This window comes from Vombatus ursinus, unplaced genomic scaffold, assembly GCF_900497805.2.
Source record: "Vombatus ursinus unplaced genomic scaffold, bare-nosed wombat genome assembly UNPS02014791.1, whole genome shotgun sequence".
Classification (NCBI taxonomy): Eukaryota; Metazoa; Chordata; class Mammalia; order Diprotodontia; family Vombatidae; genus Vombatus; species Vombatus ursinus.
Window position 1 is genome coordinate 68686428 of NW_020954569.1, and position 26877 is coordinate 68713304.

At 39.0% G+C, this 26877-nt stretch overlaps 1 protein-coding gene across 3 annotated transcripts in view; it reads right to left on the reverse strand.

Annotated features, from left to right (window-relative positions):
- CFAP53 (cilia and flagella associated protein 53) overlaps positions 1 to 23286 on the reverse strand; it is a 53239-nt gene extending 29953 nt beyond the window's left edge. For all 3 annotated transcript variants that reach the window (XM_027869074.1, XM_027869075.1, XM_027869073.1), the window contains exons 1-4: positions 23205 to 23286; positions 16393 to 16622; positions 14927 to 15100; positions 2758 to 3061 (exon numbers count right to left, since the gene is read on the reverse strand). In XM_027869074.1, coding sequence (XP_027724875.1) covers positions 2758 to 3061; positions 14927 to 15100; positions 16393 to 16622; positions 23205 to 23261 — 765 coding nt within the window. In that variant the 5' untranslated portion in view covers positions 23262 to 23286. The remainder of the gene's footprint in view (positions 1 to 2757; positions 3062 to 14926; positions 15101 to 16392; positions 16623 to 23204) is intronic.
- Positions 23287 to 26877: the final 3591 nt, after the last annotated feature.

Below are 26877 nucleotides of genomic sequence, written 5' to 3' on the forward strand. Positions count from 1 at the left end.
GGCAGCTTCAAAAGGTGTGTTTGTGGGAAGCAGTATCTACCGGGCAGCGATGGCTCGAGGGAGAGACCAAAAAAATTCCAAGCATTGGGCAAAATAGAGAAATACTTTCCTACCTCTTTATTTATCTATGGTGGGAGTTAGATGATTATTCAGGAAAGATGAGAAGCATCATAAAACCTGGATCCATTTTTTAGAGAAGAAAAGAAAACTGTTATCTAGGAATCATTTTAAAGGTCCCGCTTAAAGACTGCCTCCTATAAAGCCTTTCCTCACTTCCCTGGCTGAAGTGGTTTCTCCCATCTCTGAAATCCTGATGGAGTGAATAGGGCAATGGGCTTGGAATCAGGATGCCTTGGACTCCTCCTGCATCAAACACCTACTAACTGGGTGACCTTGAGAAAGTCACTTAACTTTTCTATGCCTCATATGTATATGTATGTGTGTGTCTGTATACACACACACACAAACAAACAGAAATATGAATACAGACACATACATGAATACATACACACACAAGTGTCACCCAGTCCAACTCTCTCATATTACAGATGAGAAAACTGAGGCCCAGCATGGGGGCAAGGAGGGATTACCGTGCCCCAGGTTATGGAATAAATACATAGCAGAGCTGGGATTCTCTAAACTTCTCAGTCAATTATGTAACAGATGGTATGTTTTACTATATAAAATCCTCTGGAAACATCTACCTGCCCGCTTATATTTTCATCAAATACCCTCAAAGTGTTTATGAGTCCTCTTCATTAAGATTTTATAGAATGAGAGACAGGCATATGGGTAACTAGTTACTAATGTCTTCTCCATCATCTATGACTTTTTCCATTCTTCTGAAATCCCTTCTTCCAGATATCTTGGAAACAGATCCCTGAGGACTCTTATAACTAATGCCTGTATGGCTTATTTCTTCCACCACCATGCAGTGAGGCCTAGCAACCTTCTTCTGAAGTTGGTATTCCTAAGGGTTGCTGCCACGTCCTGACATAATACATCGATCAGGTCATGCTGTCCAAATAGAATTGTCCCGCTATTATTGCTGATAAGAAGAGACTGCCATAGAACAGAAAGCAGATGGGTCACATTTCATGTGTATTTATGATCTCCCTTCTAGTTCCATCTGCTCTAAGGCCCTTTGCTTTGAAAGACTCACACCAAGCTCTATGCAGGCTCATTTCCCCCTCAACTGCTCTCCACTGTTTTGTTTTTTGTTTCTTTTGGATGAGGGGGATAATATTGCTTGTTATCTTATGGTATTCTCTTTCATGATGTCTTACAAGTAAACTTATGTTCTAATCAGGTACCATCCTTGGCTTTCTCAGATCTTTGCCTTGCAAGGAAGTCAAGTGTCAACTGTATGAGCAAGCTCTTCCTGAGCTCTTTGGGCCTCTTTATTGAGGCAACTATTTTTTATTAGTAATAGTTATTTCTTAAAGAAGGTTAGAGTTGATATTATTACTTCTGTCCATTTTCCATTGCAGGGGGAGGGGTAGTGGAGGAAATCCAATAGCAAGGATTGGATGGCAAGTTGGATTTGAGATGTAGGAATAACAAACAGTATCTTCTCTTTACCATCTCCCAATTTGGGAATTTAAAGTCAAAGATCTGGATGTGGGTGGCTTGGTCAGAGACAATTCCTACATGAGAAGCAATCAGTCATTTCCTAATTATCAAGATAGAGTTGATTATGACATTGTTTGGTACTTAAAATGTTCACTCAGTTTAGCATCTTTGGACTTTTGTCTAGAAGTAATATATTTAATGGGGATGAGTAGGACCCTTCTGAACAAGGCATATGCTTTGACGCTTTTCCTGTTTTAACAAACCTCACTTTCCAGCCTTTCTCAAGCAGAATATAAGCTCCTTAAGAGCAATGACTGTGCCATTTTTAGTTTCTGCTTCCAAATCTTGCACTTTGTAGCTGCCAAATAAAACATTTGAATTAAAATTTTCACTATCATTCCTACATTGAATTAAATGAATATTGAGATACATGTTGACTTAGATTGGAGTACAAGATAAGGTTCTTCATAGAATTTATCTTCCATTTCATCTTCTGCAACTAATGTAATATGTAAGCTAAAATTACTTATGTGATAGTCTGCTTATGGTTAACATCAATACTGCAAAGCAAGATTACCATATCTCATGAGATGAAATGACTTTGGAGGCACGTTAAAACCCTGCAGGTCCTTTATTTGCTTTTTTGCAGAGAATCTGCTCATTGTCCTTCCATTCAGTTCCAACTCCTTTGTCTTCTTGTTTTGCTGCCAATATGAATATTTAATTCTTCTGATAGTGAGTCTACTCTTTGGTCAATGGACAGAGATCACACTTTTTTAGTGTGCCAAATATGAGAATTTGCTGACAGTCTAAAAACTGATTCTCAGCACCTCTGTCCCATTTTCCTCTACTTCCCTATTCCTGTGCAGGAACCAGGATTATTTGTATTTTTTTAAACTATTTCATGGGTCACTGTGGCCAAATTTCATCAACAATAACAGCCAAACACTAGCATCGGAAGGTTGGACCTCTCTGCCCTTAGTTGGGCTGGTTATTGGACAACAGATGTGCAATCTGGCCACGTTTGCCAGAGCTGGCTGCTAGAATACAACATTTCCCTCCCACAACAATGAGGCTCTGGAGTAGGGTTTTTTTTTAGGAAAAACTCAATATATACTATATGTATCCAACATATGTATACAGAAAAAGAGAATCATTGTGCAATGAGAATATAAAAAGATTTACCACTAAGAGACTTTCTTCTTCTTTTAGACGCTTGGCCTCTTGTTTTTGAGCGTTAAGAGTAGCCATCTGGGCATTGAGACATAAGAGTGTCTGCTCATCTCTCTTTGCTTTTTCAGCGGCTTCATCAGCTGCTCTCTTTTCCTTTGCTAATCTGTCATGTTCCCAAAGCTCAATGAACAGTTTTTCTTCTATCATTTTCTGTTTTCTCAGCTCCTCATTAAACGCTACCTGCGCTGCTCGCTCTTCACACACCTTCTTCTCATGGACCTGGATCAAGTGGTTACGGAGATCGTCACAGTGTTCCCTGGAAAGTGAGACAAAAACAAATTGTCAGGGGGGCAATACTTTAAGTTAAGAAATGATCTATAGGTTGTAGGTAAATATTTAAATACAGTGAAGATATAGACCAACATATACCAGCCTTAAACAGAAAAATCCATGTCCTGGGAAGTAGTTAAGGAGTTGGGGATGAAGATTTAAATTTGGGAGCTATATAGGGAACCATTTAAGTAGAGGAGAGCTCTGAGGGAAAAGTTATTGAAGAAACAGATGATGGTCCCTGCTGTCCAGAAGTTTACATTTTACTACGGGATAATCTTGTGCAGAGATTGTTGTGGTTGTTTTTGTTCACCCTTCTTGCTCCAGAAAAGGACCAATGATAACAAGAGAGCAATAGCTTGACTTGCAAATACATTGGATTTAATTTAAGTGAGGCAGAGTTCGCTCTCTCTTCCAGAGTCACTGAAGTCCAATAGCAAGACAAAGGTCAAGATGACTGGTGACGGCCCAGAATGTAATTGGATGACCTTGGACTTTCTAAATTAAGCGAATACGGAGGGAGGAAGATCAGGTTTCTCATACCTACTCAAGAAAAAACCTAAAAGGTCAGTAATCAAAGAATCCAGTGAGATCTCCAATAAGTGATGGGTTTCTTCCACCCCAAAACCAGACAAAAAGTCAACCAGGAAACCATGAGGTCATAAGAAAAGATCCATTAGCAAAGCCAGGGCAGGCAAACAGGCCAGCAATTTCCCAGCACAACCAGAGACCAACCAGAAACCAACCAGAGATAAGGGTAGTTTAAGAACATTTAGTGTCTAGAGACAGTAACAATGCAGGGTTCCCTTAAGAAAGCCCCAGAGTACCCAGAAACCCATAGTGGAACCTTGGAAGCTACTAGGAGTGGAGGAGCATTGTGGGAGAGGTAAGTGCTCAGATTACCATGACCCAAACTCTTGGGCTCCAAGGTCCCTAGCACTATCTCCTGAGACACCGTAAAGAATGATGAAGATCCAGCACTCTGACCCTCAAAGATGTAGGGAGAATTAACCCTGGGAGGTGGAAGTCAATTCAGGAACTCAGGTGAATAAGGCTAAAACCAAGCAGGTCTGATACTGCCCCTCCCTGCCCCCCCAAAAAAGTGCAACATGGGGTGGAGCCTGGCCCTGACCCAAAGTCCTCATTCAGGAACTAAGATAGAAAGATGAGTAAATTGAAGAAGACAATGACCACTATAAAGAATTACTAAAAATCTAGAGGTGCTCAAAAATAAAAAAATCCAACCTAGAAGGAGAAGATAATGTAATAACAATAGCAAGCAGAGACTGAAAGGGAAAATTGGATTTTCCACAAGCACTAGATGAAGATCCAGAAGAAATAATGCAAAAGATAAACAATGAAATAATTAAAAAAAAAACTCCATAGGAAAGAATTGGAAGAATAAATTGCTTGGAATAGAAAATAGTAAACCTTAACAAAGTAAATGACTCACTGAAATCAGAATAGACCAAACAAAAATCAGTGACTCCATTAAGAAATATTAGAACAAAATCAAGAGATTGAAAAAAATAGAACAAAATATAAGATATCTGATAACAAAAAATACTGACGTGGAAAATGGGTCAAGGAGAACTCATTAAAGAATCATAGGACTCCCCCAAACTTATGATTTTTTAAAAAGTCTGGAAAACTTCAATAAATCAAAAATAAAAATTTCCCAGACCTATTAGAACCAGTGGACAAAGTAAAGGCAGAAACAATCCACTGATAACCTTTTTTTTTTTTTTTGGCAATTGGGGTTAAGTGACTTGGCCAGGGTCACACAGCTAGTAAGTGTCAAGTGTTTTTTGGCAATTGGGGTTAAGTGACTTGCCTTGGGTCACACAGCTAGTAAGTGTCAAGTGTTTGGTCTGAGACCAGATATGAACTCAGGTCCTCCTGACTTCAGGGCCAGTGCTCTATCCATTACGCCACCTAGCTGCCCCCACTGCTAACTTTTTAAAAGAAATCCCAAAAGGAAAAGAACCAGGAATATCAGTCAAAATTCAGAGCTTCCACGTTAAAGAAGACATACCTCAAACATCCAGAAAGGAGTTCAAGCCCCAAGAAGCCATAATAAGGATCACACAAGACATGGCTGCTTCTACTCAAAATGAGAGGAGACACTTGGAATACAATTCTGTGTTCCAAAAGGTATAAATGGGGTATATGTGAGAATAGTATACAGATATGGAAAAAGGATGGGGGGAGGGAAGTGGACTTCAGATGAAGCTCACTCTTATCTGAAACAAAAGAGGTCACACATCCATACAACCCCTACTTGAAGATCTACAAAAAGGGACCTGACACCTCTCCCCAACACAACCAATTCATTGTTAGGAAGTTTTTTCCTAACATCAAGCCTGAATTGCTGTCTTTGAAACTTCTGAAGCCAAAAAGAGTTCTAATTCCTCCTCTGTATGGTAGCCCTTCAAATACTTGAAGACAGCAATCATGTCCCTGTGGAGTTTCTTTCTTCCCCAAGCTAAACATTCCCTCTTCTCTCTCAGTGACCTCTTAAGGTAACCTCATCAGATCACATGGGTTTAATTTTCATCTCTATGCAGATGACTCATAGATAGACAGACAGACAGACAGATAGGGAGATAGATATCCAGCCCCCATTTCTCCTTTTAGATTCAGTCCCATGTCAACAATTACCTATTAGACTTCTCAAACTGAAGGTCTTAAAAGTGATCTCAAACTTAGTATATCCAAAGCAGAGGTCATTATCTTTCCCTCCAATCCCTCCCCTCTTCCACTCCCCTATTTATGTCAAACTCATCAACATTTTTCTGCTCTCCCATGTTCATAACCTCAATTCGTGAATCTCTTGACTCACATATTAAATCAGTTGCCGAATCTTCCTGTTCCTGCCACATCTTTCGCACCTGACCCATTCTTTCTAATCATGCAGCCACCACCTTAGTCCAGGTATTCATTACCTCTCATCCAGATTATTACAATGGCCTCCTTCTCTTCCCTCTCCAGTTCCATCCTCCACAACAAGCAATCATGTAGCCTCTGCTTGAAGATCTCCAAGGAAGGAGAACCTGCCATCTCTTGACTTCTCTCATTCTACCTGAGAACCCCTCTGATTAGTTAGGATATCTTTCTTGTTTTGCAACATTAACCCATTGCTTCTGGTTCTGCCCTCTGGAGCCTTATAGAATAAGTCTCATCTCTTTCTCACATGACAGCCCTTCATATACTTGGATGCAGCTCCCATATTTATCATGAGTCTTCTCTTCACCATGCAAAACATCTTCAACTGATCCTCATATGACTTGGACTTAAAGTCTTTTATCATCCTGCATCATCTTTCTTAAACTGTGTGGCTCCCCCAGAGGGGTTCTGGCTAAGGCAGAGGAGGCTGGTTAGCAGATTCAGAGCACAGCTAAGAGTACCATGGATTGACTATCAGTCTTGAAAGCTAGGCCTCTATTAATGCAGTCAAACAATGCATTAGCTTTTTGAGTTGACATGTCACATTGTTGAACTCTCTGATTTTTCAACAAACACTTATTACATCATGAGGTTATGATCATTGTAAACTTATATTGTTTGATGATACAGTTATAATGATAGGCCTCCAATATGGAACCATTCAGGCTATGTGGTCCTAATGACCATAAAAGCAAATAGGCAAATACGGATAGTTTGTATGTTGCCGCTGCTAGCTCTATGTTGAGATAAGGCTCACAGCTTTTGACTGGATGATTATTGATGGTGTTATTGTTTGTCCTTCATTTTCTAAGAGGACCAATGACATCATGGGGTTACATTTAACTTGTACATGAATTGGATTTAAGCGAGGCAGAGCTGCACAAAGTCATCAGCCTCACTCTCTCTTCTAGAGTTATCTAAGTCCTGTGGCAAGACAAAAGTTAAGATGACTGGTGGTGGCCCCAGATGCAATGGATGGCCTTGGAGTCTTCGATGGCTGATCAAGTTTCTAAGTGCTCCACAGTGCCTACTTCAGCCACCTTCATGGCCCTTGGAACAAATTGTTCACATGTGCCCATTCTGCTGGGGGAAGTCTATGCATGCTCGGGAGAGATACCCCCCTAACTCATTAATGGGTCTTAAGGCCTGTTGTTTACCCTCAACCTGGGTTTAGCCCATCTGCCAAGATGGTTTACTGGGGTGTGGCCACTGAGTCACAGCTTTGTGGAGCCACAGGTGAAAATTAAGTGCCAGTTAAACACCAAAGGCGGATGTGCAGCCCTGACAAGGGTTCAGCAAGCCCTCATACCAGAGGTGCCAGTTCCCTTTGAACACCCCATACATCCCACAGAGAAATATAAGGAACAAGAGAACAACCCCAGAAAAACAGAAGTTATAACAGGTCAACTTGATAATAACATGGCATTCTCTATGAGGGTTTCTTGGGTGCTGAGCTAAGTCTTCCTTCCCTAGAGGGGATGAAATTTTTGACCAGCTGCAGGGGTCTGAGCTAATCCTCTTTTTTGCTACCTTAAATAGTTAATGTTAGCTCCTGCCCCCATTTTGTTGTCCCAATAAAGAAACTCCTCCTGCTCAAGCCTCACTCAATCCCACTATCGATAAGTGACCCCAAGACCTCCAACACATCTGGATTTGATTAGGAATGCCCTCTCCCACATCTGGAACTAATTACTGGTTCTCAACAAAGCCCATTAAGGTATATAATTTTGCCACCTGAACTCCAACTTTGAGCATGTTTCCTCCTCAACACAACTCCCTTGTAGTGGGTGAGTTTGCATCCATCTTGTTTATATTGCCATGTAGTATGTGTGTATATGTATGCTTACTGTACTGCATTATATAAAGATCTTCTTTGTATGAGTTTCTTGAGTACCAATGCCATGGGGCCAAATAAGACACAGGTGAGACACACAAATCATAAGAAATCGCATACATTCAACTAAGATATTCCAATTAATAATCATGTGGCATGCAACAAGTTTACTTTAAGGATGTTCAACATTCTTTTCATGTCTATTTTTTAATATGCTACTATTCAGTCTTTTTAAATGACCAAATGCCTTTAAAAGGCAATCATAAATTTTAATGCTTAACTAGAATTTTTTTAAAACAAGTGCCTGGATGCTCAATTATGTGCTGGTAATGAAGAAGAATGAGCATCTCTTTTATTCCAACGGAGACTTAGAGTTACTGAAGTTTGAAATATAACAGAACTGGATATATTACACTTCTTTCCATGACCTGGATAACTGAAATTATTTAGTACCACAAATTCCAAATAATCAAAACTTAATGGAATCCTCTAGGGAAAGGGAAATTAGATGCAAAAAAAAGTACAATAGTTTATATTTTAATATAAAAACACTGTAATTGCTAGATTCCATCAAAATTATTCCTCCTACAGCTTTTACAGCAACCTATAAACATCTGCTCCCCCAGATGGTTGTTTTACTTCTCCATTTTACCATCCTGAATCCTGTAGCCTGAATATAGTAATTTCCAGAAGACAGAAAATAAATTTATTTGCCTCATTGGTATTAATTCATTTTATAGGTTTCTAGCAGAATTTCTTAGATAACTGCCTTCTCTTTAGAGCTGTTATCTGTTGTTATCACTAGAATGGTTTCCTATAGTAAGTTTTTTATGCAAATAGTAGAGCACTATAATTGGTTTTTTAAAGGAGCAAATTTCCCTTAGGCCTAGATAGATCTGATCTAACAAGTTGGCTTTTGAAAATAAAATATTACCTACTATGTGCCTAGTAAAGTACTAAGCGCTGTGTGGGGGGCACAAAAAGAGCATAACACATGATTCCTGTCTTCAAGGACCTTACCATCTAATTCCTTTCTAGTAATCTCAAAGCCAAAAATGTAGTTAAAAAAAAAAAAAGATTCAAGAAGGAAAAAGGCTCTCGTGATTTGTTTAGAATTTGCTCTGAGATTTAGTTTTAGTTGGCTAAATGTTTCGAAGGTAACTTTTTTATAGCGCTTTTTAAAAATTATTCATTTTAACATTCTTTTTTTAAAATTTAGAGTTCCAAATTCTGTCCCTCCCTCCAGCGCCTCCCCCCCTCCCCCAGCACTCCTCCCCTGCGCCCACTGAGAAGGCTAAGGTACATTTAACAGGATATTCAGCACTAGGTCCCACAGAGTACCTGAAAACCTAAGTCATCAGTGAACTGCAATTCTGCTTCATAAAAGGATTCACTCACATAAATGACCAAAAACAAGCTTTAGTCATCAACAAATGCTGACATGGCACTGCACCAGTAAACTAATATTCCGAATCTTTTTTTCAAGATTCACTGGCTTCAATTGTGGAACTGTAGCCATTTCAGCCCCCAAGATCGTCTGATGAAGGCTGACAATAATAGGGCCACAGATTTAGAGCCAGAAGGGACCTTCAGGGCTATCCAGTCCAAACCTCTCATTTTAAATATGAGAAAACTGAGACCTGGGGGGATGAAGTGATGTGCCCAATGTCCCACAGGTAGCAATGACAGGGCTCAGATTCAATCCAGGGCTAGGATTTGGACCAAGGTCCTCCGACTCCAAACCCAGGATCCTTTTCCACCACACCATGCATCAGTTCCCTAATTGTGCCGTGTGTGTATTTTTGTTGCCCTGTCTAGACTACAAGTTCCTTGAGGGCAGGAATACATCATTTATCCCATACAGCACAAGGCTCATTAAATACCTGTCTAACGATACTTAATAATGGTCCTCAATGAATGAATGCAACTTATGTGTGTCTTCAAGTACATGGAAGATAACCAGTTGTTGAAGGAGTACTAGCTCTTTCCCAGTAAGCATCACTTGCTTTTACTATTGACACGAAGTGGTCTTAGCACCATACTAAGCATGCTTTAACAAGATTAATCTGGAGCAGTAGTCACCACTTTGGTAAAGGCTGAACACTTCACTTCCCAGAGACGTAGGCAAGTTTCTGTCTGGGTCAGAGGTAGGGGTGGGGGTGGGAGTAATTCTGCAGTAATTTCCCAGCAATAATAAAAGTGGTCAATCAGATCAAGAGGTCCAAAAGATCTCTTGTGTAGGTAGGTTTATCTAGTTTCAAGCTCATTATTTCTGTTTAGGGCTAATAGAAAAGGTGGCTACAGCTGAACCTATTGATAGTTGACTATCATGGTGCTGTGCCATTGCTACCCCATTCTTTTTTCCTATTGGGCATCTCTATCCTACCTTTTATTGCCAAATTCCTGGAAAAGTAGTCTGCATTTCCTTCCTCTACTTCCTCAAGATCCACTCACTTCTCAATCCCCTACAATAAGGTTTCTGTCACTACCACTCTACAGTTTTATTCTTTCAAAGGTTACCCATACCCTGATGGCCTTTTTTTCTAATTCACATCCTTCCTGACTTCCACAGCATTTGACACTTTTAACCACCCTCACTCCACTCTGATACCATCTCTCTCCTCCCTTGATTTCCATGGCAACATACTCTCCTGGTTCTCTTCATACTCTTTAACCATTGCTTCTCTATCTTCAGATTGTCTCCTCTTGCTCTTCCAACTCCTTAAAATATAGGTGTTTCCCTTGGGCACTTATATTCTGTTTCCTATTATGTATGTATAAGAGGCATTGTTGTGTGTGTGTGTGTTTGGAGGGTGGACCTGGATTAAGGAAGTATTTAGGTTCAGTTCCCACATAATATACTATCAGAGTGACAAGACATTTAACTTTTCAGCCTCAGTTTCCTTACCTGTAAAATGTAAGCACCTGTAGTGCTTACCCCACAGGGTTGTTGGGAAGATTAAATGATATAGTGTATATGATCGGAGAAACAGCTGTTAGAGTCCCCTGCCATGTGGGCTCAGCTAATTCTTTTTCCTTAAAAGGTACTGAAAACATTCTGGAGACTTTATCGGCTCAGGGGAACGAAGGACAGGATTACTGATGATTCCTAGTCATTGAATATAAAAAACCACACATGAGGAGCTCTAGCTCCTCTCGAGTATCTGAACAGCAGACCAGTACCAGCAACTCAAGAGGCAGGGGAACTGTGCTCAGCTGAATCAATGTGGCGTCTTCACTGCACATCCTGGTTGACTGTCCTTCCTCTGCCACAGCTAATAAACCTCTTTTTGCTTGTTAGTTAGGTAGACTACCAATGCATCATTTCATTCCAATCTTGAATTTAAGCTACAAGGAGACTAGTCTGGTTAGGCTGGTCCTACAACAGTGCATATACAGTGCTTTGCAAACCTGAAAACATAACATAAATGTCAATAATTTTTATTTATGTATATGTCTGATCTCCCTTGCTACGTTGTAAGTTCTTCAGGGAAATGGACTTGATATATATTTGTAGTTCCCTAAAGACCACTTAAAAATATTCAAGAATTCAATTTTCTTTTCAGTATTAAATGAATAAGAGCCCCTGACTGGAGAGAGGGATGAGAAGTAAGGAGTGGAGAACAAGGCAATTCCCAACATCTAAAGTCGAATTCACAGAATTGTTCTCAGTATAATTCCTCTAATGCCTAGTCCTATCCCATCATCTTTCCAGTCCCCACAGCTGGGGACACTGACCTCTACCTACAGGTTTCACCCCAGGCTCCAGTATCAGTCTCCCCTAGACACAGGAGATAGGAGAAGTCCACAATTTGGGGGGATTTCAGCATTAAGTTAGCCTGTTTCTGGTTCTGCTGTGACTTTAAAAAAATTCAACAATATCATTTTCAACATGTTAAATACTTATCAAACATTTAGATTTGGAAATGAAGAGGTCACTGGTGACTCAGTAGAGAGCAGTTTAGAGTGGTAGGGAAACACAGATGATTGCAGTGGGTCGAGTGAGTAAGTGATGAGAAAGTAGAAGAAGGGTATGACGCTGACCCTTTTTAGCAGTTGAATAATGAAATGGAAGAAAAAAAGGGAGACTGTGCCTAAGTGCCTTGTGACCTGGTAGCCCATGTTTTCTCTTTTCTTTCTTCCTTCCTTCTTTTTTAAAATAATTTATTTGTTTTTAGTTTTCAGCATTCACTTTCATAAGATTTTGAGTTTTAAATTTTCTCCCCTTCCCTTTCCTCCCCCTCCCCCTCCCCAAGTCAGAGTGCAATCAGATATAGGTTCTACTTATACATTCATATTAAACATGTTTTCACATTAGTTGTGATGTAAAGAACTATAACTAATGGGAGAAACCATGAGAAAGAAACAAAACAGAATAACAAAAGAAAAGGAGAGCAAATAGTATGCTTCCATCTGCATTCTTTTTCTTTCTTTTTTTAGGCAATGGGAGTTAAGTGACTTGCTTAGGGTCACCCAGTGTCTGAGACTGGATCTGAATTCAGGTCCTCATGATTCCAGGGCTCAACCCACTAAGCCACTCAGCTGTCCCTCATGTTTTTCTTACTTGTTTTTCTTTGTCACTAGGGAAAGTTAGTCCATGCCTGGACTGTTGCAGTAGCCTGCTGGGGCTGGGTAGGGTATTGCCTGCCTCAAGTTTCTCACCATTCCAACTCATCCTTCATTCACTCACCAAAGTGAGTGTCCTAAAATATATTTCCTAAAATCTCAAAAGTCCTACCAAAGTCCTACTATGTCACCTCTCTATTCAATAAACTCCAGTGACTCCCTATTATCTCCAGGATCAAATACAAAATCCTGTGCTTGGCATTCAAAGCCCTTCATAGCCTAGGCCCCTCCAGGTATCTTTCTTACACTTTATTCTCCAAAACACGTGACACTGGCCTCCTGGCCAGTTCATGGACAAGACACTCCATCTCTCAGCTCTGGGCACTTTGTCTGGCTGTTTCCCATGCCTGGAAAGATTTCCTCCTCATTCCTCCCTACTGGCTTCCCTGTCTTCCTTCAAGTCCCAACTCAAATCCCACCTTCCCAAGCCTTTCTGAACCCCTTTTAATTCTAGTGCCTTCCCTCTGCTAATTATTTCCTCCTTATCTTTTATACAGTTCACTTGTTCTTATTTGTTTGCTTGTTGTCTCCATTAGATTGTGAGCTGCTGGAGGGCAAGGCCTGTCCCTTGAGGGCCTTTATTTGTATCTCCAGTGCTTAACACAGTGTTTGGCACACAGTAGGCACTTAATAAATGCTTTTTTGGCTAAATTAAATCTGGAGGAGCAGAAAGTAGAATGATAGTGATTTAAAGACAAAAATTTCACATTTGTGTATGTTATAAAGCATTAAATAAAAAATCAAAAAGCATTAAATAAAATTAACGACCAAGTGCTATCTCTCCACTTGTACTCCAGTTTCACAGACTAGACAGATTCCTATCTTATTTTCCCTGCCAAGTATCTCAGTTCCTCCAGGACTGGGTTTTTTCCTTGCTTCTCCCAGTTCTCCAGGAGACTGAACCCTAATCTCTTGCATGTGGGTACCAACTCCCTGGTCAACTCCATCAACCACCTACCAAGACATCTACCTTTGGGGCCCCTGCTGAACTGCCTTCTGATACAGACTTCCTTGTATTAACTTCTAAGACTTGCCCTAATTGCTTTCTTAATTGTAAGCCTAATGATAAAAGCAAGAATAACAGTTGAAACGAATTGGAAATTGAAGGGATGCCCATCAACTGGGGAATGGCTGGACAAGTTGTGGTATGTGAATGTAATGGAATACTATTGTGCTACAAGAAATTATGAGCAGGCAGACTTCAGAAAAATCTGCAAAGACGTAACATGAACTGATGCTGAGTGAGGTGAGCAGAACCAGAACATTGTATGTAGTAACAGCCACTTTGTGTGATGACTAATTTTGATAGACTTATCTCTTCTTAGTAATGCAAGGATCTAAGACAACTCCAAAAGACTCATGATGGAAAAAGCTATCCACATCCAGAGAAAGAACTATGGAGTTTGAATGCAGATCGAAGCATACCATTTGCTCTCTTTTTTTGTTGTTTTGTTTTGTTTCTTCTTCCTCATGGTTCCTCCCACTGGTTCTAATTCTTCTTTACAACATGACCAATGTGAAAGTATGTTTAATATGAATGTATATGTAGAGCCTACATCAGATTGCATGCCATCTTGGGGAGAGGGGAGAAAATTTAAAACTCAAAATCTTAGGGAAGTGAATGTTGAAAACTAAAAATAAATAAATTATTTTTTTAAAAAAGTGAGTGGCAATCTTAAAAAAAAAAAAGAATAGTTGACATTGATTTAGCACTTTGAGGTCTGCTTTAGGTACAATATTTCATTTCATTCGCATAATAAGCCTATGAAATAAGACCCATAGGTATTATTCTCCCCATTTTGCAGATGAAAAAATTGAGGTTCATGAGGTTAAATGATTTGCCCATAGTCACATAGCTAGTAGTGAATTCAAGTCCAGTGCTCTTTCCACCATACTATAATTGTCTAGTTTGGCCTGGACTCATCAGGCCAGCACTGCCTCTTTTCCTTTGCCCTTGTCTTAAGATAGTCTTCACTTTTGAGCACATAGATGAGAAAATATTTCACTTTTTCACACCCCCACCACACCAGAAAACTCTTTACCTCTCACCTGAGCAGTTCATTTCTTTCTTTCTTTATTTTATTTTTGCTAAGCAATGGGGTTAAATGACTTTCCCACGGTCACACAGCTAGTAAGTGTCAAGTGTCTGAGGTCATATTTGAACTCAGGTCCTCCTGACTCCAGGGTCAGTACTCTATCCACTGCAACACCTGGCTGCCTCCAGCTCATTTATTTCTATGTAATTATGGCAGTTCTATGTAGAGACTTTTAAGCACAACCAGTATACATGCATTCTTATACCACCACACTGCTTCTCAAAACACTCCTTTCTTAAGGATACTGATTTAAAGTAAACCACAATTTGCTTTAAAATGAGCCTTCATAAATTCAATTTTTCTTCTCAATTTCAGATTTTACATAGAACGTCTTTCTTTGCCCCATTACCTGAATTGTTGGTCTCGTTTTTTAGCAACGAAATCTTGTCTTTCTTTTTCTCTTGCTTCTCTTAATACTCGAACTTTCTCCCTCATCTCATCTTGTCTAATCTTTGCTGTGTTTTCCTTTGCTTCAATTTCAGTCAAATATTGATTTTCTTCAGCTTCCAGGAGTTCCCGAAGCCTAAGACAAAAAAGTCAGGAGTCAAAACTGCTCTGCCAAAGGGCGGCAGTCCACTGACTTATTATTTTATTACAATGTGTTTTTAGAGTTGTGTCCAAAGGAGGGAAACAGTCATTTTCCTCATTCAAACAACAGAGTCTTGGACATAGTAAGTTTACAATAAATGTCTGCTGAATTTAATTGATCCCTGAAAGATGCCTTAAGGGATTAAAAAAAAGTCTTTCACAAACAATCTGAATTTATGCAAGAACAGTCACCAAACTCTCCATATGTTTTTTTCTCTTTTTTTTTCTTCATATGTTTTGACCCAGTGATCCCATTCTATCAAGGAGAGAAAGAAGAGTCCCATATATAACAAAATACCTGTAGCAGCACTTTTTTATTTGCCCAAAACTGGAAATAAACTGGATACATATCTGTTGGGGGAGATGGTTGAACAAATTGCCATATATTGAATGGAATGGAATATGGTTTTTTAAATGGAATATGGATTTTGATTTTACCGTATGGAATATGATTTTACCATAAAATGTCATAAATATAAGGAATTCAGAGACACATAAAAAGATATATTTGAACTGATACTGAAGAAAGAGAAAGAATCAGCAGCACAGTTCTTCCATGGAATAACTATAACGATATAAATCAAAACAACATAAAGGCAGTCAACTCAGACTTACTGAGAAGATCAATTCTAGACCTGGAGAACAGAAGAGAAAACACATGCTCCTACTCTTGGTAGAGAAGTGAGAGGCTGCAGATGTTGAATGTTTCATATGCTGTCAGACATAGTTTTGCTTAACTGCCTTTCTTTGTCATAAGGGAAGATTCAAAGGGAGGAGAGCATATTTTGGAAAATAACTTAAGCACAAAAAACAAAAGGCATCAATAAAACTTTTTTTAAAAGTCTTCCATGATTCCATATTTCAGAATAACTTGAAATGATAATTAATCATCAGGCTGATAGTTTATTTGATTAACAAGTTAAAATCTAAAATGGATATTTAACAAAAGAATTAAAATAAATATGTTAAAAATTAGTGAAAGAAAACAAAATAATTTCACAACCTGGTAAGAGAACTGATACAAAACATGTGAACGTGGGTGAAATTTGGAAAGGAGGCAAGAATTAATTCCTGTGGGATTTGATCTCTGAACCACAATCTTCATTATGAGGTATCGCTATGTAATCACTTAGTAGAAAAGTTAAGGAATTTATTTTCTTTTTAAAGTTGTTCATTGTTGGTTTTAACATTAATTCACAGTATGTTCTTACAAATTTGGGGAGTTACCTCTTTCTTCTTTCTTCAGTATTTATCAAAAATCCTTGCATTGCATCTTCCACTTTTCTCTGCACAAGTTTGTCCATAAAACTTTGGTCAATGTGCATATCCCACCGAACACCCAAGTGAAACCTTTCATTCTCTTTAATGGAAGCTTCAATGGCATCTTTCTTAAAAGCATTACGTATAATTTTACAGAGATGTTTCTCACCATGCTGCTCTTTAGGAGGCTTGGCCCTCTACAAAGAAAAACCAGTTCATTAATAATGTACTATGAAGTATATATTTTCACTTAATTGTGACCTTAATTCAATAATCATCGTAGCAACTCGATTCATATCTAAAGTTAGGATATCATGGATAATAGCATAGATAATAACCTAACATTTAGTAATTAGTCTTAGAATACCTTACTTGGTTTTCTGGAAATTCTCAGGTAAAATTATTAAATCAATATCAACTATCTGTCCTGGTTCTGGTTATGTGTTATTATATTGCAATCGACAAATTTTAGAGATGGAAGAGATCTATTCTAAGCTCTTTATTTTATCAAAAAGAAACCAGGCCTGTTGAATAGGCCTTCAGACTATGAGAACTTAGAGGTGGGGTCTTTATTAAGGAAGCAACTGAATGCTTAGCCTACAAGAACTTATGATGTCCCCTTACAGGTATATTTAGCAACGAACAAAAAGTTGCAGCAAAAACTTTCAGAAAATTTGAATGAGGGCCTGAAGAAGAGGTTAACATATACTTTCCTGGTCACCTGCCCTGTTAATTTCTTTTTTTAAAAAAAATATGATTTTTTTTTACTTTTTGGCTAGGCAACGTGGTTAAGTGACTTGCCCAAGGTCACACAGCTAGTAAGTGTCAAGTGTCTGAGGTCAGATTTGAACTCAGGTCCTCCTGATTCCAGGGCCGGTACTCTATCCACTGTACCACCTAGCCGCCCCTCCTGTAATTTTTGTAACCCAAATGTGTAGAGACCGGAGGCCATGTATTGAGAAATGGGAGCAGTCAAAAAAAAAAATCAATCAGCAAGCATTTGAGTTTGTACTATGTGCCAGGGACTATGCTGAGCTCTGTGGATACAAAGACAAAAGTGAAACAATTACTGCCTTCAAGGAGCTTACATTCAATGTAGGAGGCAGTATATATAAGTGTATACATAATACATACAAAAGGAAGATAAGATAGTTTAAGGAGGGAGGGTATTAGCAGCTGAGGGAATCAGGAAAAGCTTCATGTAGGAGGTGACATTTGAGTTGAAACTTCAAGGAAACCAAGAATTCCAAGAAGCAGATGATGTTCTTGGTGAACAGCCTTGATTTTTTTTTTTTTTGGTAAAGTATGAGGTGAGGTCCTCCATCAAAATGTCGGAGGAGGGAGGAAGTGTTGTTTGAGATTTGAAGAGAGAAGAGAAGGTTTGGAATAGTCATTGTGGCAAGTGAAATAAAGAATTAATTAGGGAATAGCACAAGGGTATACTGCTGGGAAAGACCAGTTGAAATGAGATCACATAAATTAGCAAAAGAGACAAACAGCACAGGTGTGATACTTCCTCCACTTCTATTCAGCAGCATGTGATTGAGAAGGGAGGAGATGGTGGACCACAGTGATAAAACAGAGTTTGGGTTTGGGTCTGGCAAAATGTGTGAGCACTGGGAGAAGGAACCAAAGGATCTATAAGTGGAGGATGGTATAGAATTCAACTGGCTCACTAAGGTGTCAAAATAGGGAAGGGAAGGGAAGAGAATGTTACCAAAGCATTGGGGGATGGTTTACAAAATACTGAGGGGTGGCAAGACTACAGGTTATAATGAGGATGAAGAATAGGACTGGGAGGAGGAAGACAGAGGGAAAGATGGAATGATAGATTGTGATTTAAGGAATGGTGGAGATGTTCATTCAGGAAGTAACGCACGTGTGAGGGTTGACAAAGTCAAAAGTATGACCATCCCATTGCAAAACCAAGAGGAGTTGATTACGGAGTTGAGTAGACTGAGGACCTAGGAGTGTTTGACTGAAGTTCCCTCGTATAAAGGTAAGCATTGGAGTGGAGAGAAAGACAGAGCCAAGAACTGAATGACTTGAGAAAGGAAGGGGAATGAACTGAATCAGTAGACAACAACCCCTAGAATCTGAAATTAGATAAAATTTCTGGATACAATTAACCCCAGTGGAGGAGAGGTTGATGAGAAGAATCTAGAGGGGATAGTAGAGTACTAAGTGTATTCCAATCGCCCCTCCAGGACCACTTCACTGGGGAGTATGAGGAAAAGGGACCGGTACTGGAAGGGACGACCAGGGATGAAGTGTTGTCTTGGGAGAGCCGGGTCTCAGGGAGCACCAGAAAATAGAAGGAGCATGAGAGGCAGAACACTAAAATAAAGAGAAGTTTGTCAGTTTTAGAGATGAAGTTCCAAGGAGCACAGTGGAAAGGGCAGGAAGATAAGGAGTTGGACAGTGATGAGTGTGGGAAACAGGAAGTGGAGAGGAGGACCTTCTCTGTGGTCACCAGGGATTCAGAATCATACAGACGAGGAGTTTGCTAACCACTTGAGAATGAGTCCAAGCAGAGGACCAAGGATAGAAAGGGCTCCGCTGACAACCGGAGGTGAGCAGGGTGTTCTACTGGAGGTGCCTTCACCCTCACCAGTGGGTGCAGCAACAATGGCAGTGTCCTAGACTGGGCAGCCCTGAGAGTCAGAAAATGCCATCTACTCTCTTCTCTCCTCCACAGTATTTTCAGGAAAGCACTCAGACATATTCCTAGAGAATTATTTGTGGGATTAAGTAGAAGAGTATAGGATCCTGGTTTTCAGAGTTGGAAGAGATCTCAGAAACCCGCAAGTTCAACCCCTCATTTTACAGATAAAGAAGCTGAAATCCAAGGAGGTTCAAGTGACTTGCTCAAAACTATTCAAGTATTAAGTGGGCAGAGTTGGGACTCAAACCCAAGTTCTCTGACTCTGAACCCAGTATTCTTTCCACTGTATGATGCTGCCTCTATAACATATTATGGGTACTCAGAGATCTGAGTAATATTTTTTAGATTAGTAATCCTATTACTGGCTTTCAACGTAATCCCAATGAGGTTCTGGATTTGAGTAAAATCACATTTTTGTGGGATTTCATTCAAAGAACCGTCACTTGTTTTGATACTACTCCTTCCTGGATCAGACTAAACTCTATAAAATGTTTTCCTCAAGAACCTTATGAGACAGGTAACCTCATAGAGTCTAGCTGGGAAAGCAAATTAAGATGAGAAGGTTATGTAGTGAATATAGGGAGATGGATGACTTTAAAAAATATTGTTCTTGAGAGATAATAAATCTCCCTGTTTTATTTCTTGCTTTTATGTGAGTAAGATGCATCAAACCTATCTCTACTGTCACATCTTTTAAGGAAACTTGTATGTTTTTGATATGCACTGGAGACACCCTGTAGGAAGAGAACCTGGGAGGTAGCATTTTGCATTGCCAAGTCAAATATCTTTTTTTTTTTTAATAACTAACAAGCAATAATTACTGTCACATCTTGTATTCCCTAGGTCTTTCAGTCAGTTGTGACGGAAAGTGATGTCTGCTATAGAATACCATTTGACAAGGACATGAATGCCCTTGATGTGTGTGTTTTCTCACAAAAATTTTAATTGGAAAGCAGGCAAATGGGACATTAGTTATTAATATTCTATTTGTGAACTTTTCTGATAATAATGTTTTTTTCCAAGTAACATCTCCTTTTTCAGATATCTAGGGAATTAATGTAAGGGTATTAATGTACATTAATGCACATAGCTAAGTAGTGCAATACATAGAGCACTGAGCCTGGAGTTAGGAAGATTTGGGTTCAAATCCAGCCTCAGTTTCAGTAGTTTAATAGATTACTAATAAAATCAATGTGGCAGCTAGATGATACAATGGATAGAGGGCCAGGCCTGGAGTCAGGAAGACTCATCTTCCTGAGTTCAAATCTGGCCTCAGATACTTACTAGCTGTATGACCCTGGGCAAGTCACTTACCCATGTTTGCCTCAATTTCCTCATCTGTAAAATGAGCCTAGAGAAGGAATTGGCAAACTACTCCATTAAATTTGCCAAGAAAACCCCAAATGGGGCCACAAAGAGTTTGATATGACTGAAATGATTCAACAATAAGGCAATTAATCTTTTAATGTTTTCAAAATTCTCTCAATTCCAGCAAAGATTTCTTCTGTTCATATTTGGTCTAGTGTCATTATTCTTCCCTTTGTTGTATTCTTTAATGAGATTTCCATTTCTGAATACATTGATAATACATTACAATACATTGACAGTTAAGAAGAGTCATAAGATGATGTAATTATAAATGTATAATAACTGCTTATTGCTTGAAGAATGTATGACAGGAAAAGTTGTGTAGCAGAAGCAGGAGATAACTAATGGATATATGTTGTTTTGGTATCCTAGTGACGTCAAGAGATCTAAACAAAGACCCTCAACACTGAGGATGGTTCTTCTGTGAGGGTTTATAGAAGACACGGACAAGAATGAGGGAGCTTAGAAGGGTTTTAATCTGCATTGTTGATTACTAACATTGATCAGATTGCTGTTGTTGCTGTTACTGTTCTTGTCATTTCAACTGTGTCTAAGTCAGTTCAGTTGTGTTCAGTTGGGTCATTTCAATTGTGTCACTGTGACCCCATTTGGGATTTTCTTGGCAAATATACCGGAGTGGTTTGCTATTTCCTTCTCCAGCTCATTTTACAGATGAGGAAACTGAGGCAGAGTTAAGTGACTTGTCCAGGGTCACACAGCTAGTAAATATCTAAGGCTGGATTTGAACTCAGGTCTTCCTGACTCCAGGCCTGGCACTCTAGCCATTGTACCACCTAGCTGTTCCAAGTTTTTATCTATGCTGTACATATTTTTATATGTATGTGTTGTTTGCTTTATTAGAATATAAACTCATCGCAAACAGAAATTATCTTACTCTTTATCCATGTATCCCCAGAGCCTAACAATACCTGGCACATAGTAGGATCTTAATAAATACTTGTTGATTTGACAGTGCTGGAGACATGACAAATCCTTTATTATCTGAATATTTTCTTCATTATTATTTATTAGTCATTAAAAATGTGTATTCTTATGTTACATCACTATACAATATTCAAATTGTCATACATAGATGATATACATATGTAGATTCTCGATAAAATAATAATAATAAAATATAAAACAGTAATCAAAGTATAACTTACTGGCATAATTTCTCCTATGGAGTGATGGTGAGGAATTATGCAGATAAAATGCTTCTAAACAGGGCTCCTTCTAGTTCTAAGTGATTCTTATGATTCTAAGTGCCCTAGAGAGGAAACTCCCAGTCTGTTACTACTAATAGTTGTGATGGACAAAAGTGGTGTAATTTTCCCTTGGCAGGTGGCTGTTATGACTGATAAGAATAGTTCCAAAGGCACAAGGTACAAATTTGGAAGTTTATCATTGGTTCACAAAATAAACAAACACTAAACATTTACATTTATTAAGCATTTGCCAATATTTGAGACAATTATATGAGTGGGTATAATTCTATGGTAGTTCTTTTAGTGGCTTTAATTCTGTCCTTATCCAAGCAATACATATATTTCTGACCACACACTCAAACTTTAGAATGGCTACAAATCACATGGACATTCTTCTTCAAACCTCTTCTCTCTTTTCCCTGTTTCTCCCTCCCAGCCTACAGTGATGGATAAGCATGTGCAGGATCAGTGCTAGGAGGAATATTTCCAGTACCTTTTGATTCTCACCCTAGGCCTTGGCATTTTCTCTGTTTGTAAGTCACTGAACTATGTGGTTGGATTGACAAATTAATCACAGTTGATGAGTTTCTGACCCACATGGAGGATCACAGGGTATAAATTTGGAGTGGTTAAGGATTTCAGCAGCTATACAGTCCAACTTTTTCCCTGAATAGATTAAAAATCTGAGGCCCAGAGAGCTTAAGTGACTTGTCCAAAGTCACACAAGTAGTGAGCAACAAAGGCAGGATTTTAACCCAAATCCTTTTCTCTTATATCACACTGACTACACAGTAACCTGGTAATCTGATTTCTTCTAACTCCAGATATTAAACACTGTCCTTTAACAAAAGAAATGTCTTTCCAAGTTGCTGATCTACCTCCTCCAAGTAGTTTTCATAGAATTATTCTTGATGAAAAAGAATAGATCATTGAATTGGCCTATAACTTAAAAAAAAAAAACCTAGAAATTAAAAAAAAATTTAAACCCCCAACCAATAACAAAGATAAAAATTCTGAAAATCAAAGATGAGATAAACAAACCTGAAAGCAAACAAATCAATCTCAAAATAAATGCAAGATATCAATAATCATTGGGGGGAAAGGATACTTTAAAAAAAACTAATAAAAAAAGAACTGGCGATTAAAACAACTGAGTTTCCACCTCATACAGATTGGCAAAGATGCAAAAAAAAAAAAAAAGGACATTATTGGACATTATCTTGTTTTATTCCCACAACATCCTATGGAGTAGATGCTATTATCCCCATTTTAGAGATGAAGAGGTTGAGAGTGAGAGAGATTAAGTGCCTTGCACTTAATTCGGGTCTTTCTGTTTCCACATCCAGAACTATCGACTTAAAAGTTTCCCAATACTTTAGGCGACAGGGCGTCCCCGTGGCAGTTGCCCTGGCTCTAGGAGTCAGAAGACACGGGGTTCTATTCCAAGCACTGCCACTGACTAGTTGTGTGACAGTCCCCCGATTTGTAAAATGGAGCTGTCATTGAACGGTTCCAGTACCCACAAGCCCCAAACTCACCAACGCCACCACACCTGGCGTCGCGCCCTTCACCTCGCGTTGCAAAACCCTCTCCATGGTTGCTCGCTGCTCTGCCTCCGCAGCCCCCCGGCTCCGCTCTCCGAGCCCAGCCCCGAGCCCCACTTCCGGAACGCTACGGGCGGTTGCTATGGTGAGCGCAGAGCAAAGGGATTGGAGTGAAGAGGGAGGGGACGAGAGAACCGAGGCCTGGAGGAACAGCCGGAAGTGGCCTGCCGGTCACCATGGCAACAGAACGCGCTGACTTGAACGCGGCAGCCTGGGCTGGTTGGACCGACTTAGGCCTGGATGCCAGGCTCGTGTCCCCAATACGCTGGGCTCTAGGCGCCAGCGGCGCTGCGGCGGGCGCGGGCCCTGGAGTTCCCTTTCGCGAGCCCTCAGCCTCCGGGAGGAGCGCACTGGACGCTGTCCCGGCCAGGGAGAGAGTTCCCTTACTTAGTTCCTATGCCCCGACCACATGCTGGTCATGGTTTAAGCTCCTATGAACATTATTACGAAAGGGAGGTGGAGGGTTATATATTTTTACTCTTGCATTTGTTGCTGCACAGGACTAAAAAAATTCTAAAACATGAAGTGAAAATGGAGTCCTAATCATCACGCCAGTTTATGCTGCCATTCATAATATGTAATTGATGTGAAGCACTTGTGGGTTATATGCAATTTTCCCCAAATATGTATGTATGCAATTTCCCCCAAACACATATATATGCAATTTTCCCCAAAACATGTACATATGTATGTTTTGGAGGAAATTGCATGCAACTATACACACACACACACATATATATCCAAACATATATATATCCAAATATATGTATGCCAAATGCATACACACATATATACATACACAGGTTTGCTATCTAATCACAAAGAAAAACCTAATGTTTGTTGTTCTGAATAGTGTACATTTAAATTTTTACAAGAGTGGACGGAAGCAATTTTCTGTGATATTTATAGGCACTGAAAGGACCTTGTTGCTGTTCAGTCATGTCCTACTCTTTGTGATCCCATTTGGGGTTTTCTTAGCAAAGATACCTGAGTGGTTTTCCACTTCCTTCTCCAGCTCATTTTACAGAGAAGGACCTGAGGCAAACAAGGTTAAGTGACTTGCCTGGGGTCACACAGCTAGTAAGTGTCTGAGGCTGGATTAGAAGTCAGGAAGATGAGTCTTTCTGATTCTGAGCCCAATGCTCTAGCCACTGTGCCACCTAGTTACCCTAAGCGATCATCTAGTCCAAGCCTTTCATTATATTGATGAGGATACCAAGACCCAGACAGGGAAAGTGACAAAGACCACGTGTTTTAAAAGTACTAGGGCTGGAATTCAAAGCCAAATCTCTCTATGACCCTTAACCCTAGTGCTAGCTAATTACACTACACTATACCACACAAACTCTGAACTCTTTCAGAACACTAAACTAGTGAAACCAAGGAGGCTAGTTTTACTTTAGGCAATTCATTGGACCTTGCTGGCCCTCAGTTTTCTCATTTCTAAAAGTGAGATATTGAACTAGATGTTTTCTCTAAGTATTCTTCCAGCTCTCGGATTCTGTTAAAAACCTCTGCTTGGGCTCAGGTCTCTATCCCTCCCTCCAGACATGTATGAGGAACAGCAGGGCCCTTTAGATGTGTATGGGTATCAGGACATATGGGAGCTTCAGTGAATGAATGAATGAATGAATGAATGAATGAATGAATGAATGAAGCATTTAATAAGCATTTAACTTTGTGTAAAGCATACAAATAGAAAAAAAAAACATTCTGAGTTCTCAAGGAACTCACATTCTAATGGAGGAGACAGTATATATAGAAGGTTTCAGCTTTAAGTCAGCTGGAATGGTCCCATGGTCCTTAGAATGCAGCAGCAAAGCAGATAGTGATGCTTCTTCTTTAATTTCATTTCCACTGATAAAACCGTATCAGCTTCTGATACCAAACCATTTGACAGTGTAAAGGATTTTGGTGACAAAATCTGGTTCTTTAGTGGATGTGGCTGCAGAACCTGCAGAAGCAATTGCTAGACTGCATCTCCTTGCTTCCCAGGATGATGTTTGAGGCCTCTGGCCTAGACACATTGCTATGACCAAGACTCTTGGGTTCAGAGTCCTGACTATTCCCATTAGGATACGAAGGGAGATGGTAGTCAGCTTCAATCCTGACCTATGACACTCCTTAGGTGTGTTTGTCCAGCATCTTTGTCCTATTTCCTTTGCCCACATTTGGATGTCATGACGATTAAAATTTGCATGGCATCAGGAAAATGGTCAATTAACAATTGGCAGATAATGAAAAATTAGCAAAGCAATAAAAGAAATATCTGTAGAAATTTGATTTACCTCTGTAACAGTCATACTAACTATAGTTGTTTGCATGAACTACTAGCTTCTTATGTATAATTAGCATGCATCACTAATAATTTTGTTTATTAAATATTCATAGTAATAACAATATTATCTTACATGCCTTTAGCATCTCACAATTTTCAAAGCACCTTAATGCACATTATCTCATTTGAACCTAATAATATTTCTGTGAGGTAGGCAAAGCAGATATCTTCATTTTATAAATGAGATAACTATGTGGTTAAACATAGTAGAACTCTGATAAAGGATTGTCTAACCACAAAAGACAGCAATCTAATTTTGCCTCTATTATAAGTACCAAACCATAGTATGATGAAAAGACCATGCTCAAATATCTGTTCTATTGCTTTTTAACTATGTCTTTAAATACATATATTATATAAATATAATTTATATATATTGCGCAAACATTTATCTTTCCCTCCCATTGCTTCTTCCCAGTTGAACAATTGTTTAAAAAAAAAGAAAAAGAAAACTCACATAAGAAATATACTTAAATTCTTTTACAACATGACTAATACGGAAATGTGTTTTGTATAACTACATAGGTATATCCTATATCAAACTGCTTGCCTTTTCAATGAGGATAGAAAGGGAGGGAGAGAATTTGGAACTAGAAATTTTAAAAACAAATGTTAAAAATTGTTTTTACATGTAGCTGGGGAAAAATAAAATACTAAATAAAATTTTAAAAAAAACAGAAAAAAGAAATATGCTTAATTCAGCAGAACAAATTCTCACATCAGTCATGTCCAGAAATGTATATCTCATTCTGTATCTTATGTCCAACACTTCTCTGGCAAGAGGTAGGTGTGTTTCCTATAAGTCCTCTGGATCTGTGGATTATCATTACATTGATCAAACAGACAATCTTTCAAAATTGCTTTTCTTTGTATGTTGTAATTGTACAAATAGTTATCCAGTTCTGCTCATGTGATTCTGCACCAGTTCAGAACGATCTTTCCAGTTTCCTCATAAACTATCCATTCTATCATTTCTTATGGCACAATAATAGTCCATTACATTCATAAACCAAAATTCATTTAGCCATCCCCAATAGGTGGGCAGCCCTTTTGTTTCAAGTTTGGGGCTGCTGTAAATATTTATGTATCCATAGGTCTTTTCTTCTTTTGATCTCTTTGGCGGCCTAATCATGGTATAGTGTGATCAAAGTTTATGCAAAGTTTAGTCATTGGTGGATAGCAATTAACTATATTTAGCCTTTTTCTTCATATGTAAAATGAGGATAATATTATATGAGATAATATTCAATAGAATTTAAGCTCCTCATG